At 46.3% G+C, this 19,501-nt stretch overlaps 1 protein-coding gene across 11 annotated transcripts in view; it reads left to right on the top strand.

Moving 5' to 3' along the window:
- The first annotated feature begins 15,012 nt into the window (after positions 1–15,012).
- LOC117974479 (uncharacterized) overlaps positions 15,013–19,501 on the top strand; it is a 50,390-nt gene continuing 45,901 nt past the window's right edge. For 8 of the 11 annotated variants that reach the window (XR_008619860.2, XR_008619856.2, XR_008619857.2 and 5 more), the window contains exon 1: positions 15,389–15,527. Coding sequence is in view for 1 of the 11 variants with exons in the window: in XM_063607228.1 (XP_063463298.1) it covers positions 15,319–15,527 (209 nt within the window). In the remaining 10 variants the exon portion in view is untranslated. Of the gene's footprint in view, positions 15,528–19,501 lie in introns of all 11 variants that reach the window. The other 3 variants (XR_008619861.2, XR_008619862.2, XM_063607228.1) reach the window with 2 other exon arrangements.

Below are 19,501 nucleotides of genomic sequence, written 5' to 3'. Positions count from 1 at the left end.
TTCGATTTAGCTCCGCTGACCTTTGTTTAAGACATCTTTCCAGAGTCCCAGTTTCCTCGTCTCTGAATTGGGACGATATAATCTGTGTACCTCTCACTTTGTGAGGTTCTCATGAGGAATAAAGGAGATGATGGCTTTAAAGTTCCTTTGATAACTTTTACGTTGTATTTAAATATTGGAGGTTTACGGTTTTTTAGAAACATTTGAAGCAGCATCTTCAATTGGAAGTATCTTCATTTGAAGTAGGGATATCTTATTTTTGACACTCCATGTACTAAGACGTTAAAATAACTTACATTACAATAATTAATCCGCTTCTGTTTATTCCCTATCTGAATAATAATTGCATCTTTACCAGCTGATGTGAAGCAAACTGTATGTCATTTGTCTTTACTTTGCAATAATCATAACTTATACATAAGAGGTCTTACTACTCGATAGACATCCTAAGTGTTTTCACAGATTCCCTCATCTGATCCTCTCAAATCTTATCAATACCATTCACAGATTCACCCCTTTGATCCTCCTCATATCCTAGAAATACAATTCTTCCTCTTTTGCAGCTGGTGAAGTCAAAGCTCAGGGAAATGAAGTAGGTTATTCATGGTTCACAGGTAGTAAGTGACAAAGCCAGAGTCTGAATTCTGTTTTTGTTTTTGTTTTTTTTTTTGAGACGGAGTCTTGCTCTGTCGCCCAGGCTGGAGTGCAGTGGCATGATCTCGGCTCACTGCAACCTCCATCTCCAGGGTTCAAGTGATTATCCTGCCTCAGCCTCCCAAGCAGCTGAGATTACAGGCACGTGCCACCACAACTGGCTCATTTTTTTTATTTTTAGTAGGGATGGGGTTTCACCATGTTGGTCAGGCTCGAACTCCTGACCTTGTGATCCACCTGCCTTGACCTCCCAAAGTGCTGGGATTACAGGCGTGAGCCACCACGCCCAACCCCAGAATCTGAATTTATAACCAAATGCTGTGGGCATCCATCATCTTATTCCCTAGTATCAAAGGAAATCTGAATGAGTGTGGGAATTTCCAAATTGCCTTATAATTACTCAAATTAATTTACTGCTTGTAACAACTTTCTCAAAAGAAAAGCAGGTAGTGTTATTCTATTTTAGAAAAAAATAACCTTAAAAATGAGATCATATGTCCAAAGTAATCCACTAGTAGCCCTGAGATTAAAACTGCTGCCTCTGATGCTTTGGTTTGCGGACAATGACCCACTGCAATGGTGAATTATGTGCCACCTTATTGTAAGTGGTAGAACAGAGAATTGGGGTTTCCAGGAAGATGGCCTAGCTCAGAGCTCATGCCTGAGGCCCCACCTGCTCCTGGGCTAGTGGGTGCTTCATGCCAGGCACCTGGGTAGACTTGAGCTGCTGTGTTCTGCTCAGACTATGCAACTGTATCAGTTGGAATTGACTCAGGAAAACTGACCTTGTACAGAGAAAGGGGTTTCATACAGGAAAACAGGGCTTACCCCGCTGTTGGAGGGCCAGCCCTGAGGCCAGAAAGGGACCTTTCTGATCTGCACATGTGGAGGCCACAGAGAGGCTTCATCTCAGGAAAGGGCCCAATGGCCTTGGACAAAGCTCCACGTGCCTCATCTGCTGAGACCCCACATCTGCTAAGGTCTCACACCTGCTGAGACCCCACGCCTGCTGAGGTCCCACACCTGCCGAGACCCCACATCTGCCGAGACCCCATGCCTGCCGAGACCCCACGCCTGCCGAGACCCCAGGCCTGCCGAGATCCCACGCCTGCCTAGACCCCACACCTGCTGAGATTCCACACCTGCTGAGACCGCATGCCTGCTGAGGTCCCACACCTGCTGAGGTCCCACATCTACTGAGGCCCATCCCTGCTGTGGCTGCATAGCTGCCTGCATCCACCCCGGAGCCTGTGGCTTCTCCCTTCTTCCTGCCTGAGTGGGTCTGGAGACAGGGGTGTGGACAAGGCCCTGGGTTCTGAGTCCCGCCCTCAGGCCTGGGAGTGGGGACAGGTGGCACCTGTGTCAACACCAGCAGGCAGGAACCTGGGTTCACCTTTGGGACCCCCTGCCCACCCCAGGTGAGGGCCAGCACATGGCAGCCTGGCCTCCCAGGACTCAGGTCCTGCCTGGGGAGAATCCGCACGCATGGTGTACTGCCATTGCCTCCAGATGCCCAGCCACATAGCTGGAAAGAAAGGAGCAACGATTTAAAATAATCACAGTGAAAACTCATTGAAAAAAATGCTGTTCACTGTGGACGGCCACATATAGACTGCAAGCTAGACCGTAGATTCTGGTTATATTCTGTGAATATTTATTGCACTTTCTAAATGCCAGGCAAGTTTCTAAGCACTGAGCATACATTCCAAGAAGATATTCTAGAAATCCCCACCTTCTGGAAGTCACCTTCCACCAGAGGCCGTCAGATAATCAGAAAATAAATATATAAAATGTCAGATGGGATGTGTCCTAGGGGAAGATGAATCAGGAGAATGGTAGGATGAGGCAGGAGGTAGGAGAGGTTGGCGGGGGCGGTGATGCCTTACGGGAGGGCAGCATGACATTTGAGGAGTGGCGCAAGGAAGGACACAGGCCTGTGGATGTGCAATGGAGGACGTCCCCTGCAGAGCGAGTGGCTGGAAAAAGCTGGTGGGGACAGAGCCGGTAGACGGTGGGGTGGGGCTGGTGGGACTCGCCACTGGAATGCTTGCAGACTGTGACACGGGTTTTGTGTTTTGCTTGGAGTGAGGTGGGAAGGCACCAAGAAGATCTGAGAGGAGAAGCGAGGGAATCTGACCAGAGATTTAAAAGGATTGTGCCTATGGGGCGCCGTGGCTCACACCTGCAATCCAGCACCCTAGGAGGCTGAGGAGGGAGGATCACTTGAGCTGGGGAGGTCGAGGCTTCCATGAGCCCTGTTCACGCCACTGCACTTCAGCCTGGGTGACAGAGCAAGACCCCGTCTCTAAAAAATAAAGCAAAATGAGTAAAAAAGAAAGGATCGCAGGGATGATTGTGTTGACAACAGAACCCAGCAGCTGCCTCTAGAAGGGCCCTGTGTTGGGCTCGGTGCTCTGCTGGGCAACCCTGAAATCCTTAGTCATTTTTTAAGGAGAGGCTGGTGTTAGTGCCCAGGGCTATAGACCAGGCGGCTTCCCCAGAAGACACTCATTCTTTCCTTCTGGGGGGGGGCTGGATCTGAGGTCAGGGTGTCAGCGTGCAGGGGCTGCCTTCTCACTGTGTCCTCACAGGGCCATCCCTCTGTGTGCATCTGGGTCTTAACTGCCTCTTTTTATAAGGATGCCAGTCCTCCTGGGTGAGGGCCTACCCATGCGGCCTTATTTTACCCAAATCACATCTGTAAATGCCCGGTCTCCAGATGCAGCTACATCTCGCAGCCCTGGGAACAGGCCTCTGTGTATGAATTTTGGGGGACACCACTCAGCCTGACGATCCCTCTGTTCTGAGTATTTGGGCCTGGGCAACTGGAAGAGGGGGGACCCTGGTTATTAACTTGGGGAGACCAAGTCCAGCTTTCCTGGATGGAGGGGAAAAATGGGAGTTTGTCCCCTCTGAGTCCGAAACAAAATTGTGCAGTTGTCTAGTGGAAAACGGACACAGGTGTGCTGTTCAGGGGAGCAGGGGAGACGGGGACGTGACCTGGGCGTAGACTTTAATGGAAGCCCTCTCGGTGGTGGAGCATGGAGAAGCCTCGGTGTCAGAGCAGGAGGAGGAGCAAGGTGAGTAGCATGTGTGCAGAGGGTGCACCTGCTGAAGAAACCAGGGACTGCTGTGTCCCCGACACCAAGCAAAGGAAGGTGTTAACAGAGGGGCCTGAGGTTGACGGTGGCCGTGGGGGCCTAGGGGACTAGGCTTGGGACTGTCCCCTGGATCTGGCTCTGATGGTCAGTGCAGGTGCAGCGTCCGCCTGGACAGGAGAAAGAGCCCAGAGGGGAGGAGGGGAGGAAGGCTCAGGCCGCAGCTGCTCATCTCAGCAGGTCTTTCCTCCAAACTCCTCCTGGCTCACAGACTCTCAGGAAATCACACCAGAAAGCAAAGGAGAGTGCCATTACTCTAGAGGCCATTTGATTAAGCCCACTCTAATTGTTTGTTAGTTCCCAAACAGCAAATTTTTGTATTTTCATTATTAGTAGTTAAAAATTACTTGGATACTCCACGGTTGGCAGAGTTATGCGGACGGTCTCACCTGCGGGCTGCACGCAGCCGCTCCGTGGCGCACACATGTTCTGCCGAAGTCCACGTTTCCGTGCAGCCCTCACCGCCTGGACGCCAGGGCGGCGCAGGGGAGCCCTCACCTCACGCCTCACCCGGTGCGGACGTGGCACCTGCTCGCTGCCCCTCCCGGCTGAGCAGCTCCGTCTGCACACTGCGTAAGTTTGGCTGCAAGGCAACAAGGAAACTAAGCTGGAGTCCGGCGTGGCATGTTGCCAGGGCCACCGGCAGGACAAGGAGCAATAAAAGTTGAATTTTAAAAAACAGATAAATAATGTATGTGTAGAAAAAGGAAGAAACCAGGTACAGAAGTGCACGTAGGTACCGTATCCACAGATTGAACACACATGTGTGCAAATATGTATCCCCACACACACGTGCACACACACACAAGTAGCTGTCATGTAGAAGCCACTGTTTTTTCAGCTCCATTTGTGACTTTTATCATAACACACTGCTCTCCAGCGCAGCAATGCCAGGTCTCTTATAAATATTTATGGCAACCTTTAGCTCTTCGGAAAGCAGCTCCTTCTGCCATGTGAGGCGCTGCTCTAAGAGGTGACAGGGGTCCCAGGCTTCTCCGCTCTGCCGTGGCTCACAGGCTGTGGCACCTCTCCATGGACCAGCTCCGGTGGGACGGGTCCTCTAGTTCACTGCCAGCAGGGTGACGGCGGAAACCCTGAATGCAGCGATTTTGAGAAGCAAAATCGGCTGTCGGTGTTTCTTTTAGGCACTGCATCGGTGCGGTTGTGATGAAACCATTTCGCATTTACTGAGTGCGCACGCACTCAATTACAACACGAACATGTGAAACCAGAACAACGCACAGGAGGAAGGTTGGACATCAGAACTCTCTGTACCTGCTCTGCAATTTTTCTGCTAATCTAAACTTGCTCTGAAAAATAACATCCATTTTATTTATTGATCGATTTGATTTTTCTGTAGATACGGTGTTTCGTCCTGTTGCCCAGGCTGGTCTTCTAGGCTCAGCCATCTGCCCAGCTCAGCCTCCCACAGTGCTGGGATTATGGGAGTGAGCCACCTCGCCCAGCCTAAAATCCATTTTAAAAAGAACATGAGAAATGATTTGCATTTGGGACTGAAGAAGAATGAAAGGCACCTGTAGTTTTGCCTCCAAGGAAGCCTAGTTATACCTTTATTTTATTAACCTACTATTCACCAGGTTTCTGGGTGTGGTTTCTCAGTGTGATCCTAACCCGGCTTAGGAGGGGCGGTGCTAGGAACTGCTATGGGGGGCACAGCAGGTGGTCCCTAAAGTTGTGATGCTCAAGAGATTCACAGAATATCTGAAGAAAAAAGACATGTTTGTTTTTGCATTTTCTGTGGTTTTGCTGTTGTTGTTCATCACAAAGTTTGCAGGTTTGCTACAATTGTGAACATTCAGAACAATACACAGAATAAGATAAAAATCGTCAGCTATGCAATTGTTTGTTTTTTAAATAGACATTCTCAAGATTTTGGTGTTGCTTTTTCTCAGGATTTTTCTCTGGGAACATGTTTATCTTTTCCTGTAGTTGGAATGACACTCAATTTTTAGTTTGGGTTTCTTCTTTTATTCATCATTATCCTGTGGCAAGTGTTTCCCCAGGGTATGAAATACTATTAAAAGTACAGACTTTAAGGGCTGTTTTGCTGTTTATCACATGTATCATAATGTATTTAATGCTCCCCATCTTTTTTTGAATATTTAAGTAGCTTTCTGGGTTGAAATGTTGTAAATTACACTGCAATAAATGTGTTTATCATTGGTGCACACATCTCTACATTTCTAAAGGCTGAAATTATTGGGTCAAAGGTGAATTTTTAATGCTTTTGATAAATATTGCCAAACTGATCCCTTGAAAGATTTTGATGCTATACCACCAACATTGTTTTTAGAGACAGCGTCTCGCCTTGTTGCCCCGGCTGGAGTGTAGTGGCAATCAGAGCTCATATCAAGTCCTGGACTCAAGCACTACTCCCGCCTCAGCCTAACACGTGGCTGGGACTGCAGGTGTGTGCCACCACACCTGCCTAATTTTTGTATTTTTTTATAGTGAAAGGATCTTTCTATGTTGCACAGACTAGTCTCGAACTCTAGCCTTAAGAAATCTGGCTGGGCATGGTGGCTCACGCCTGTAATCCCAGCACTTTGGGAGGCCGAGGAGGGCAGATCACGAGGTCGGCAGATCACGAGGTCAGCAGATCAAGACCATCTTGGCTAACACGGTGAAACCCCGTCTCTACTAAAAATACAAAAAAAATTAGCCAGGGGTGGTGGCAGACACCTGTAGTCCCAGCTACTCGGGAGGCTGAGGCAGGAGAATCATGTGAACCCAGGAGGTGGAGCTTGCAGTGAGCAGAAATCACGCCACTGCACTCCAGCCTGGGAGACAGAGGGAGACTCTGTCTCAAAAAAAAAGATAAATAAATAAGAAATCCTCTTGCCTCAGTCTCCCAAAATTCTGGGATTACAGATGTAAGCCAGCACACCAGCCACATTTAACAATTTAACAAATGAACATTAATAGCTCATCTTTGTTTATATTTGAATATCTTTGATTATTATTGAGGTTAGGTATGTTTCCACTGGGGGTCTGACCACTTGCAATTCTTTCATTAATTGTCTATTATGACAATTCTTGACAATTTTCCCATATATCTATTGAAACATTATTTTCTGTTGTTTCGACTTGGCAATAGTTCTTTACACACTATGCTAATTTTCATCTCTCTTTTCCACTCTGATTTTAATTACCATGGTAACCTGGTTGTTTATAAATTTGCAAATAGAACTGATTTAAAAAACCTGTTCAAGGAAGGAATCTTGAAGGTCATCAAATATTTTCATTTGTATATATATATATATATATATATATATATTTTTTTTTTTTTTTTTTTGAGACGGAGTCTCGCTCTGTCGCCCAGGCTGGAGTGCAGTGGCACAATCTCAGCTCACTGTAACCTCTGCCTCCTGGGTTCAGCGATTCTCCTGCCTCATCCTACCAAGTAGCTGGGATTACAGGCACATGCCACCACACCTGGCTAATTTTTGTAATTTTAGTAGAGAGGGGGTTTCACCACGTTGGTCAGGCTGGTCTCGAATTCCTGACCTCAGGTAATCCACCTGCCTCAGCCTCCCAAAGTGCTGGGATTACAGGTGTAAGCCGCTGCACCCAGCCCATTTTTATAAATTAAAACATTTATTTTAGGGACTTCAAATTATTTCTTCAAATTTTAACAGTCAAGTAGTAACTGACTGAGACTGGAAGTCACAGCTCCTGGCCACCAACTCAGTGTTCTTCAGTCATATGTGAACCCTGAGGACTGGCTACTTACAGGCCCCAGGCTGAGCAGCTCATGTACACCTTCCTGCTCAGCTCCGAGATAGGCATTATCCTTACTCTATAGAAAAGATAAATACACTGCCCTCAGTTTTCTAGGCAGTAAATGGGAAAGGCATTTCATTGCCAGTCTGCCTTATCCGAAGCCCATTGATTTTTAACAAATACTCCCACCAATGTTTAGAGAACTTCAGGTAATTATTTCTTTATATCTCTAATCCTCAGTTTTCTCATCTAAAAAATAGACCAAAAATAAAAATAACGAAACCCCTTTCTTTAGATGATTGCTGTGAAGATGACACAGGGGTGCTATGGAGGCAGATATGAGTAGGTCTGCAACGATGGCACCAACAACCCCCTCCAGCACCTGAACACCCCTCTTTCCACCGGCGGTGGAGTCTGTTTCCCCGCCTTGAACCCCGGCTCACCTTGTGAGTTGGTTTGACCAATGGAGGCAGGAGAGGCGGTCCTATGCCAATGTTGGGCCAAGCCCAGAAGAGATCCAGCACGTATTTACTCTCCTGGGGCCCTCAGAGCCATGTAGAAAAAGCTATCTGGTCTATCAGAGGAACAGGGACATGCGGAGAAGAACTGAGGGACCCCTGCTGGGGCCCCAACACGCAAGGCCGGCAGAAGGACCACTGTCCACCCACCCACATACTCACGAGACTCGATGAACTCTTGCTTGAGTTCTTTAAGTTTGGGGGATTCCGTGTGTGTGTGAAAGGCAAGACGACTGATATCTGTCTCCAGAGGTTTGCCAGGCATTCAGTGAATGTCAGTGCCCTTCATGTCCCCTTCCCCGCCATTCTTAGGAAGACTGGACCCTACTAAGTGTATGCTGGGCTCTGCCTTGTACTCCCAGGGACTAGCATTGCCCCTATCATAAGATGTTCGAGGAAAAGCAATTCAGATCTCTCTATAAGAAGAACTAAGCGTTAGGATTTGTTTAAGCTTTTAGACCTGGTTTCAATCAACTAAGGTTTGAGAAATTATGGTGACACAGCAGACTTGTCCCAACATAACTTTAAGTATGACATCTCCATTAATTACATTGTAAATCTAACATTTTATGTAATGCTCACCACAATTTTTTTTTTTTTTGAGACAGAGTCTCACTCTGTCACCAAGGCTGGAGTGCAGTGGCACAATCTCGGCTCACTGCAAACTCCGCCTCCTGGGTTCAAGCAACTCCCGAGTAGCTGGGATTACAGGCACGCACCACCGCACCTGGCTACCACAAATATTTTTATTTGGGTTCCTGTGTGGTGGCTCATGCCTGTGATCCCAATGTTCGAGAGGCTGAGGTGGGAGGATGGCTTGAGGCCGGGAGTTCAAGACCAGCCTGGGCAACATAACAAGACCTCGGTCTCTATGAAAAAAAATTTTAAAATAAAAAATTAGCCAGATATGGTGATGTGTACCTGTGGTCCCAGCTACTCAGGAGGCTGAGGCAGGAGGATCACTTGAGCGCAGGATATCAAGGCTGCAGTTAGCTATGATTGTGCCACTGCACTTCAGCCTGGGCTACAAAGCCAGACCTTGTCAAAAAAGAAAGAAAGAAGGAAAGAAGGAAAGAAAAAGAAAGAAAGAAAGAAAGAGGAAAGGAGAGGAAAGGAGGAAGGAAAGGAGGAAGGAAAGAAGGAAGGAAGGAAGGAAGGAAATAATTTAAAGCTATTATAAAACAAATCCCAGGCCAATCTTTACATCCATAGTGTCAAATAGACTTTCTGTGTTCCTTTCTCAATTACCTACTGAATGGGTGTGTGTTGATGAAGGGTTAACTCTTTGAGAACAAGGGCATGCATCATAATTGCCTGACATCCACCCCAGCGCTGAGCAGAGGCCCTGGCATGCAGGGGGCTTAATAGATATGTTGCTGTTCTTAAGAGCCATAGGATTCTGGAGAGATAGTTACTGATGATCCCAAGTTGATGCAGGTTACTTTGAAACACAGATGCGTAAAATTGGCCCCAGGCTCATTTTTAAAGAGAGAAAAATATTTTTTATAAGAAAATAAGCTAATTTTTTTCTTTCTGCATTTGCCTCTCTGATGGTATAATTTATGAACACATGTACAACCTTAGGCTGAAATTGAATAGCTGAGCATGGTCAACAGGGAAGGGTAGTAACAACATTGACATGTTTGAGGTTAAAATGTTCCCCATTTTTTTAACTGCAGCATAAACCAACAGTCCTTATTATGCCCCATAAATAATAGCAGCAACCACAACAAAAAAAAGCTATAAAAATTAAATTGTGAAAACTCAATTATTTATGTGATTTCATTTGTTAGATGTATTTTGTGCCACTGAGCCTGGCTTCCTTCTGATGTCATAAGACTATTAGGAACTGTAATAATCTTCAGGGGATATGAGATTTATCAACTCTTGCAGAATGGGATGGGAGCCAAAGGAGGAGATGAAGGGAAACTGGTGAAATTCATCAAGTTGTGCTCTGTGTACTGGCCAAGAGAATGCAGTAGGTTATTATTCAGGCATTTTCCACAGTAGGAACACAATTTGACCACTACCATATGTTGAATTTGAAATTACATGTTATCCTTTTCCAAAAACAATCCCATAAAAATGTCAATACTTTTGTCAACAAATGGCTTTATCCACTAAAAAGGGACACACATACAGAAAGAGAGAAAGTGTTGATATTCACTAGCTCACTGGGAGACATAACATTTTAATCCTGCTACACAAGCCAGACTGGCTTATGATGATGGAGAGACGGGGTGATGAGACTCCAATACATCACTGTTTCCTTTGCTGTAAAATAAACAACGGCATCCATCTCCTTGTGGCATGTGAATGGGCTCCGGTCAGTGGCCTTGAAATATGAGGCTTTCCTCTTCACTTGAGGCGATATTGGAGTTATTTGGAATAGATAGAAGCCATCATTCCAGTCCTAACACAAAACAAAGGCATCATTGTAGGAGCAATTTTGAAAATGTATGAACTTCATAAAATGTTCCATTTTCCACATTGTGAGTTTGGCTTGCACAGTCGAAACATCAGAGCTCAGGAAGACTACCTATTAAGGTCTCAACCCTTTAGCCTGAGTGTATGACATTAACAAAGAATAAAGTATGTATCCTATGCAACAGTCATCAATAGTGAGACAGGAAATAAATATGTCACTTTGCATGCCATCCAACCCCGACAGCTAAGGTAGCCAGCAGGTTCAGAGATGTTTCAATGAAGCTGTTCTGCATTTATGTTTATTGCTAAAGCCATATTTTTAATTTCCACATGATGAGGTTTTAAAAGAGTTTCTGTTAGGTCTACAGTAAAAGTGACTGCCTTAACATATTAGTAAACAAAATGGAATATAAATGTGTTGGTTATTTTGTTTTCTTTCCAAAATGAATCAATAGCTCCAAGGCACTTCAAAAGAAAATCCACATCAAAAATAAGCTGACACCATAAACTATTGTGGTGAGCACATGGATGCCAAATCCCCCAGCCTTTCCTTCAGGCTTCTAAACACAATACATGTGGATGGCTTTGAAGGAAAACCAAATTTCACTGAAAGACACTGGACTCACCAAGAATCACGTGTTTCCTAGCAGAGTTGACAGGACTCTAGGGCTCTAATTGTTCTCAAAGATTCAGCTCATTCAGTTATTCTTGATCACTCGGGGAAATGGGGTCTGACCCATTGGCCAAGTGTAAAAACAAATAAGCAAGTGAAAAACCATGAAAGGCAATTTTGTGAAGTATTTTGGAATTGTTTTTCAATTGATGTTCATCATTTCCTCAATTGAACTGTGAATTTTCTGGCTGGAAGAAAGCCCTGTCTGCTCCTACAGAGATAACCACACATTCGTGCCCAGAACTGTTTTAAAACTCAAGTCAGCCTGCAAATGACATAGATGTGGGGTGTGTTTGTTTGTGGGGTGTGTGTGTCTCCCACACAGCAGGGATTATGTGACTTACTTTGACCTGTGGATGCAGCCAAGAGGGGGAACGTAGAAGTGAGATATTTTTGTTTGCTTTTTAAAATTTGTATTTTAAAATATTTATGGATTCATACGAAGTTGAAAAGCTACTACAGAGATGTCCTGTGTCTCCTTTATACAGTTTCTCCCAGTGGGTGCATCCTGCATGATTATAGCACAACAGAAACCCAGGAAGCTGTCCCTGGTACAAGGTGTGCCTGGTTCCATGTTACCCCCTGTGCACATCTGTGCAGCCACCTCTGTGATGGACATACAGGACATTTTATCACCATTAAGATCTCCCTGGAGCTACCTGGTGGAATTGTGTCCCCCAAAACAATAGGTTGGAGTGAAGTCCTTGGCCCCAGTCATGCTTATTATGACCTTATTTGAAAATAGGGTCTTTATGGATGTAATCAAGAGAAGATGGATGAGGTCATACTGGAGTCCGGCGGGCTCCAAATCCAACGACTGGTCTCCTCGTGAGAAGTGGGGAAGAGGCACAGAAGTCCACATCGGGGGAGGCCATGGGAAGATGGACGCAGAGGCTGGACGGATGCATTTAGGAGCCAAGGATGCCAAGGACGCTCAGCGGACCCTGGAAGCTGGGAGAGGGGAAGAGGGATCCAGATCCCCCCTAGGGCCTTCAGAGGGAGTGTGGCCCTTCCCACGCCATGATTTCAGACTCCTAGTTTTCAGAAAGGTAAGAGGATAAATTCCAATTGTATTAAGCCACCCAGTTTGTGATCATGTGTTATGGTAACTCTGGAAAATGAATACTTACATGTTTACGGTCACACCCTCCTCCCCTCCCCAACTCCACCATCTCTAGCTCACGACAGCCACCAATCTGTTTCCTATCACTATCACTTTGTCATTTTGATAATGTTATATGAATTGAATTCTACAGTATGGGACCTGTTGGGGTTGGCTTCTTTCACTCTGCATAATGCCCTTGAGATCTACCTGTAGCTTGCTGCTGTCTTTGCTGAGTAATATTCCCGGGTGTGGATGGCCACAGCTTGCCTACCCGTCCACCGAGTGAGGGGCATTTTGGAGAGTTCCATTTTTTTGCTATTACAGATAACGCTGCCATAAGCGACCATGCACAGTTGTTTCTGCAAATGGAAGTTTTCATTTCTCTGGAATAAATGGCCAGGAGAGCAGCTGCTGGGTCCTACTGGGAAGTGTATGTTTAGTCTGTAAGGAGCTGCCTGTTCTCCGGAGTGGCCTGCACCTTTGATATCTGCACCAGCAATGTGTGGATGATCCTGTTTCTCCATGTCCTCACCAGCTTCTGGTGTGGTCACTCTTTTCTAATTTAGCTGAGTCAATAGGTGTGTAATAAGAACTCATCGCATCTCTCTAACAGCGAGTAATGTTGAACATCTTTCCACGTGCTTTTTCGTCATCCACATGTCCTTTTTAGTGAAATGTCTCTTCATGTCTTTTGCACATTTTCTAATTGGCTTGTTTGCTTTACTGTTGCATTTAAGTGTTCTTTACATGTCTAGATAATAATCCTTTGTCAGATATGTGGTTTGCAAATATATTCTTCCAGTCTGTATCTTGTCTCAACAGGGTCCTTCTCTGCACATGATCTTAAGGCTAACAGGGTCCTTCAAAGAGCAAAGCCTTTTTTGATGAAATCCAATTTATTGATTTATTTCTTTTATGGATTGTGGTTTTGGTGACATGTTTGCAAACTCTAGGTCTTGAAGCTTTTGCCCTACATTATTGTCTAAATCTATAGTTTTATGTTTTATATTTGAATCTATGATCCATTTTTAGCTAATTTTTGTATAAGGTGTGAGGCTGAGGTTTCTTCTTTTGCTTCTAGATATCTAATTTCTCCATGGCTTCATTTATTTATACAATTTTACACTAAAATTAAATAAACATCCTTTTTCCTTTTGTCTCATTTTCCTGCTGGATGCTGTCAGCAGATAACAGTCTCAGTGCACCTGCTAATAATGTTTACCTCTCCCGGGAGCTGATCTGACACAATTTTAGGAAGCTAGCAGTCTCACAAAACAGGAGTCTAGAAATTGAGACAGTTCAGTGAGATTTTCTTATCAGGAAACTACTCCTGGAACAAGGCAAGATATAAGAAAAGAAGAGATTGTTTAAAGAACAGGAAGTTAACAAAAAATCCAGGAAGCAGTTGGGCCATCGTAAGAGTGCTCAGAACTGCAAGGGGGTGGAAAGGCCCCTATGCATCCTGGACTTCCTTCCGAGGGCCACAACTGAGGGGTCTGGGACTAGTGTCAGTCACCCCGGAAGCTAAACCAGTCATCCTGGACTTCCTTCTGAGGGTCACGACTGAGGGGTCCAGGACTAGCATCAGTCACTCCAGAAGCTAAACTAGTCATCTCCATTGGATTTCCAAACACCCTCTCAATATCTAATAAAACCCCCATTTAGAAATACCTCCAGTTACAAAAGAAACCACCAATAACTGCATTTCTTTAATTGCACGCACACACACAGATACACACACACAGACACAGACACACACACACAGACACACACACACAGAGTTATCAAAAATGATGACATGCTAATTGAACATTTCTTATTCACCATACTTGACTGAATCTAATGTTGACTGTTTTCAAAAAATCAACTCCACCGTCATGGGATACATGGCTAGCATTCAAAAAAAGAGACAGCTGTAATCCCAGCATTTTGGGAGGCCAAGGTGGACAGATCACCTGAGGTCAGGAGTTTGAGACCAGCCTGGCCAATATGGTGAAACCCCTTCTCTACTAAAAATACAAAAATTAGCTGGGCATGGTGGCAGGTGCCTGTAATCCCAGCTACTTGGGAGGCTAAGGCAGGAGAATCACTTGAACCTGGGACGCAGAGGTGAGCCAAGATCATACCACTGCACTGTAGCCTGGGTGACAGAGCATGACTCTTTCTCAGAAAAAAAAAGAGAGAGAGGCCCCAAAATATTTTGTTTGTAATTCTCATTGCCTCATTTTGGAAGTATGCACCCTTCCAAAGGGATTATCTTGAAGGAAACAACACTTTTCAGTGTATACGTTTGGGTATGCTTCTTTAAAATCAGTAAACTTTGAATCACTATATTTTATTGAGATGTCAACATGTAATTGAATGTGCTAGGGAGAACTCACCTGACACTTTTCTAAGTGCTTTCTTTCTGAGTCTCTATTCAGCTGGCAATCCCCCACTTTATTATGTGATCTCCCCCCACATGTTTTTCTGGGCCAGGAGGAGAACATCACGGTGCAGGGCAAACACAGGGGCTGGGATTTATGCAAAGACAGTGGATAACACCAACCTATCTCTTCTCTTTCTTGAAATCTCATTGTAAAATACAGAAAATGGTCTTCTGAGAGATAGAGACTCACAATCATTGTTTTAAGAAGAAGACAGGAAAGAGCAGCAGTGAGGTTCTGGGGCTAAGCAGAGAGCTTCTCAGTGCTGGGGCACGGCACGTTGCTCAGATCAGCTTTCCCTGTGAGAGTAACAGAACGCGGAAGGAACTCTAAGAAGCCTATTTAAAAATGACTGACTAGCGGATGTGATAGAGAGCGATTATCAGGGTAGACTATAAGCCTGTAACACAGAGGGTGTGGCCAAGCACAGCCCAGCTTTTGTCCCAAGGATGCCAGCTAAACCAAGGAAAGGTGAACTGGAATTTCAGGATCTCTTAAAGTTTGGAGACATGGGAAAGTGGGGGCTTCAACAGGAAGTCCTCCTCTCCTAAAGCCAGGATCAGAAAAGGCCACACTCTCAGCAGAAGAGTAAAACCCCACCCTGAAACACAGAATGAATCCACGTGCTCCGGATAAAAGGGAAGGTCGAAAAGCTAACAGAGTTCGGATACAAAACAGAACAAAGACGAAACAAAAAGCTGCAGCCGAACCCTACCTGCTGCTCCATGTTGAAATCTGCCTCCTCAAGTCAGGAGCGAGACGAGAAGGAACACCCAAGACTCCGACATCAGCATCAGCTGCAGGGGCTCCCGGAAGGACAAGGTGAGAAAAAAAAGCAAAAAGATTGGAAGGAAAACAACAAGGAAAATGGATATAATCTGCATTTTTAGATCATATCATTGTGAACATAGGAATTTTAAAATAGTAGAATGAATAAGAGATTTTGGCCAATTTTCTGACAACCCAAGCAGAATGGTGGGTGGTGGGTGGGGGAGTTTGCCGCTGAAAATGCCAACGTGGCTTTGAAAACCTGGGGCGTGCTTGTTTCGGGATTTGGGTTTGAAAACCTGGGGCGTGCTTGTTTCGGGATTTGGGTTTGAAAACCTGGGGCATGCTTGTTTAGGGATTTGGGTTTGAAAACCTGGGGCATGCTTGTTTAGGGATTTGGGTTTGAAAACCTGGGGCGTGCTTGTTTCGGGATTTGGGTTTGAAAACCTGGGGCATGCTTGTTTAGGGATTTGGGTTTGAAAACCTGGGGCGTGCTTGTTTCGGGTTTGAGCTCCTAGTTGGAAGAAAAGATGGTGAATAATTTTGAGAAAGGGAGTGGCATGATGTAAATGATGCCATCTTTTTAAGGATCACTTTGGTTGGTCCAGGAAATGTGGGGTGTGGCCAGGAGGGCAGTTGGAGGAGGGGGAGGGGACCAGCAACTGGGACAGGGGTGAGGGGAGAGGGGGAGTTCAGCTGGGGAAGCCTGCAGGATGTGAGGCTTGCTGGACCGCAGTGGACTGATGTTGGGTCTGAGAGAGAAAACTCAAGAATAATGTTTAAGTTTGTGTCTTAAATGAAAGCTAACTCAATCCCAGTGACTTGGGAGGCTGAGGCAGTAGGATCGAGGGAGCCCAGGAGTTTGAGGCTTCAGTGAGCCACGATCGCGCCACTGCACTCCAGCCTGAGTGACAGAATGAGAGCCTGTCTCATAATAAAATAAGTAAAATAAAATAAATAAAATAAAAATGTAAACAATGATGCTATTGACATAAATGTGGAGGGTTGGAATCGGGACGTGGTTGAGGGAGCAAATACTGAGAAAGCTGCATCCTTTAAAAGATGGCATCCATTCAAAAACCAAGTGGCGTCGCTGTGGGAGAAGTTGGTGGCAGTTCCTCTTCCTTCTCAGCCCAATTTCATCGCCAGCCCATTCCCCTGGTAACTCCATGACCCTCACTTCCCTCATCCTGATCAGGGATGACCGAGACCCATGAGAAGAGAGTCTTCACTGGCCCCATCAGGACCCAACTAGGACTTGCTTCCACCTGCTCTCCTCTTGCCAGAGATAAACCCACGACGCTATTGCCTGAGCCACTGCTGTGGGGCTTCATGCCCTGGGTCCCGTACCCCTCACTAATTCAAGCACATGTCTGCAGCAGCTCTCTCTTCCCCCCCACCATTAAATTTCCCCCTTTCAGTCAACTGGGGGCCTCATGACCCACAGGCATCCCTCAGCTGAATCGTTCCTATCAGCATCAAAACCCATCTATCATGTTCCAATTTTTTATAAAGTCACCCTCTCTACACCGCGTTCCCCACCAGCTAGTAACTCCGTTCTCCCAGGGCAGGCATGGTCTGGATGTCTACCAAGACTCTTGACCGTGTGTAGAGTCAGGGCTCTCAGAGAAACAGAACTGGTGGGAGCCATACCTTTATCTAGGGTGAGATTTACCTTAAGGAATCGGCCCATGTGACTACAGAGGCTGAAAATCCCCACAATCTACTGTCCACCGTGAGAGGCCTCAAAATCTACCATCCACCGTGAGAGGCCCAGATGATCTGCCAGCAGGATCCCAGCTCACAGGCAGAAGAGCCATATCTCAGCTTTGTCTGTCAGACACACAGAGAGAGTAGTATCCATTCCTTGGCCTTTTTGTCCTGCTCAGGCCCTCCACAGATTGGGTAAAGCCCACCCACCCTGGGGAAGGCCACCTGCTTTACTCAGTTCACCAATTAAAATGCTGGTCTCTTTCAGGAACTTCCCCACAGACATACCCAGAAATAATGTCTTACCAGCAACCTGGGCACCCCTTAGCCTAGTCAAGTTGACATAAAGTTGTCCATCACTGTCCCTCCAAGTTAGTGACGCATTTCTAGACGTCACTTGCGGTTACGGCCGGCCATGTGACTGAGTGCTGGTAATGAAACACTCCTGGGAGTGACCCAACTCCTCCCCGGCCCATGAAACGCCAGCACCAGCAGAGCATGGCCCTGTGTGTCAGCCACGTGGAGAGGACCTTAGAGATGGGGGGATTTGAAGGAAGCTGTCCTTACAAGACTCTGTGGAACAGGGATTTCTCACCACCACCCCCCACCCAAATTCCCACCCCATTAGACTTGATCAACTTGAGCGAAAAATAAAATCTAGTGTTTAGCCACAGAGATGTTGGCTTCCTTGTGAGAGAAGCTACCGTGACTTACTCTAATTAATCGGCAACCCCAAAGCTGCCCAGGCTTGCTGTTTCTGTCTCTTTCCTCCGATTTCTTTTGAAGCCACTCTGGTTGATTTCACCTCTGCTGGTCCTTGGGGACAGCTTGTGCCAGACTTCCCAGGGCATCCGTGTGCCTAAACCAACAGTGAATGTGGAGTCCTCCCCTTCCCTGACTCTCAGCACCGTAGGATACACCTGGTCACCCCCACCCCATCACATTCCTCACCCAGCTCCCGGGGCTCCACTCCCCGCCCCGTGCTCCTCCCACTTTACTTGCTGCTCCCTCTCACTCTCCTTTGCTGCTGAATTAAAGGTCAAGTGTTTGAAACATGGTGAGAGAACTTTCAACCCTCTATCTCTCTTCATAGAGGCTCCCCTCCTAATCCCGCCACTCTTTTACATTCAACGCCAGTGTTGGACCCCAATCAACAAGGGTGAGGCTGTGGGAGAAGGAGTGCTGACAGCCTAAAATGTCATGTGGCCCAGGGAACGTCTTCCAGGAGGGAGTTTGGGTCAGAGTTGGGGCTGAGCAGAACCGTACCGGGGTCAGAGCACTGGCGAGGTATGGGACGTGGCACGGAGACCCTGGTAACAAGGATGCAAGGTGGGCTGGCTGGTTGCGGTGGCTTTAGAGCGCAGTGTGGATGATTGGTGCTAGGCAAAGCCAGCTCCGTGGGGCTCTGCGGCCCAGCACAGGGAGGGAATAAGACAGGGAGTAAGGTGTGGATACAGGTGTCCCTTCCAGGGGCGTGGGAAGTGCCACAGGCCTTCCTAAGTTCTTCCCAGCCCTCAGTGAAGACAATACTTAGGGTGGGAATCCTGAGTCTACTGTGATTGGATAACATACACAGGTGCAGGTGGAGGCCATGACGCTGGCTCTTCATCGTCATGCGCCTTTTTATGTCGGCATCGCTCACTCCTCCGTCACTGGCACCATCGCCTTGTCGCCTGCGGCACCTGCTCTTTTTGCCACCCACACCCCATCCTCTCCTCATTTCCCCTGCTCCTTCTTTCTGGAGCTGCCCTGGACTCATGCTGTGATGTCAAGCAGCCTCTTGGGGTTTTCATTTCTTTCTCTGTGAATTAGGCTAACAGTGTCCTAAACTATGTTCTGTGAAAAAAATAAAATAAAATAAATCTAGGGACTCCAAAGTCACCATGCCAAAGGGAAGTCAAGCTGGGAACTGCGTCAGGCAAAACTGCCTCCTATTTTTTTCCTAAATAACATGCTACGAAGGTAAGAAGCTACACGCCTCCCGCACAATTTGCCCACAGGAAATTCCCTGTGGACAAAGGACAGACAGAACTCAAAGTCATCCCTCTGCACACCTGAGACAAATTCATACATGATCGCTTCCTCTGCCTATTGATTCACTGAGCCAGACTAAGGCATCAGCGACTGTTCCTCTGCCCGCCTCTCACATGTAAATTGTGTGTTCAGTAAAAGGCTCATCAGAGACTCAAAATTCAACCTTTTGTCTCTTATCTATTTCTGACGTGGAAGTCCCCTCCTGGCTGCAAGTGGTCCCGCCTTTCTGGACCAAACCAGTGTGTACATCTTACACATATCAATGGATCTCATGTCTCTCTAAA

This window comes from Pan paniscus, chromosome 8, assembly GCF_029289425.2.
Source record: "Pan paniscus chromosome 8, NHGRI_mPanPan1-v2.0_pri, whole genome shotgun sequence".
Taxonomy (NCBI): Eukaryota; Metazoa; Chordata; class Mammalia; order Primates; family Hominidae; genus Pan; species Pan paniscus.
This window is presented reverse-complemented; position numbering and strand designations above follow the sequence as displayed.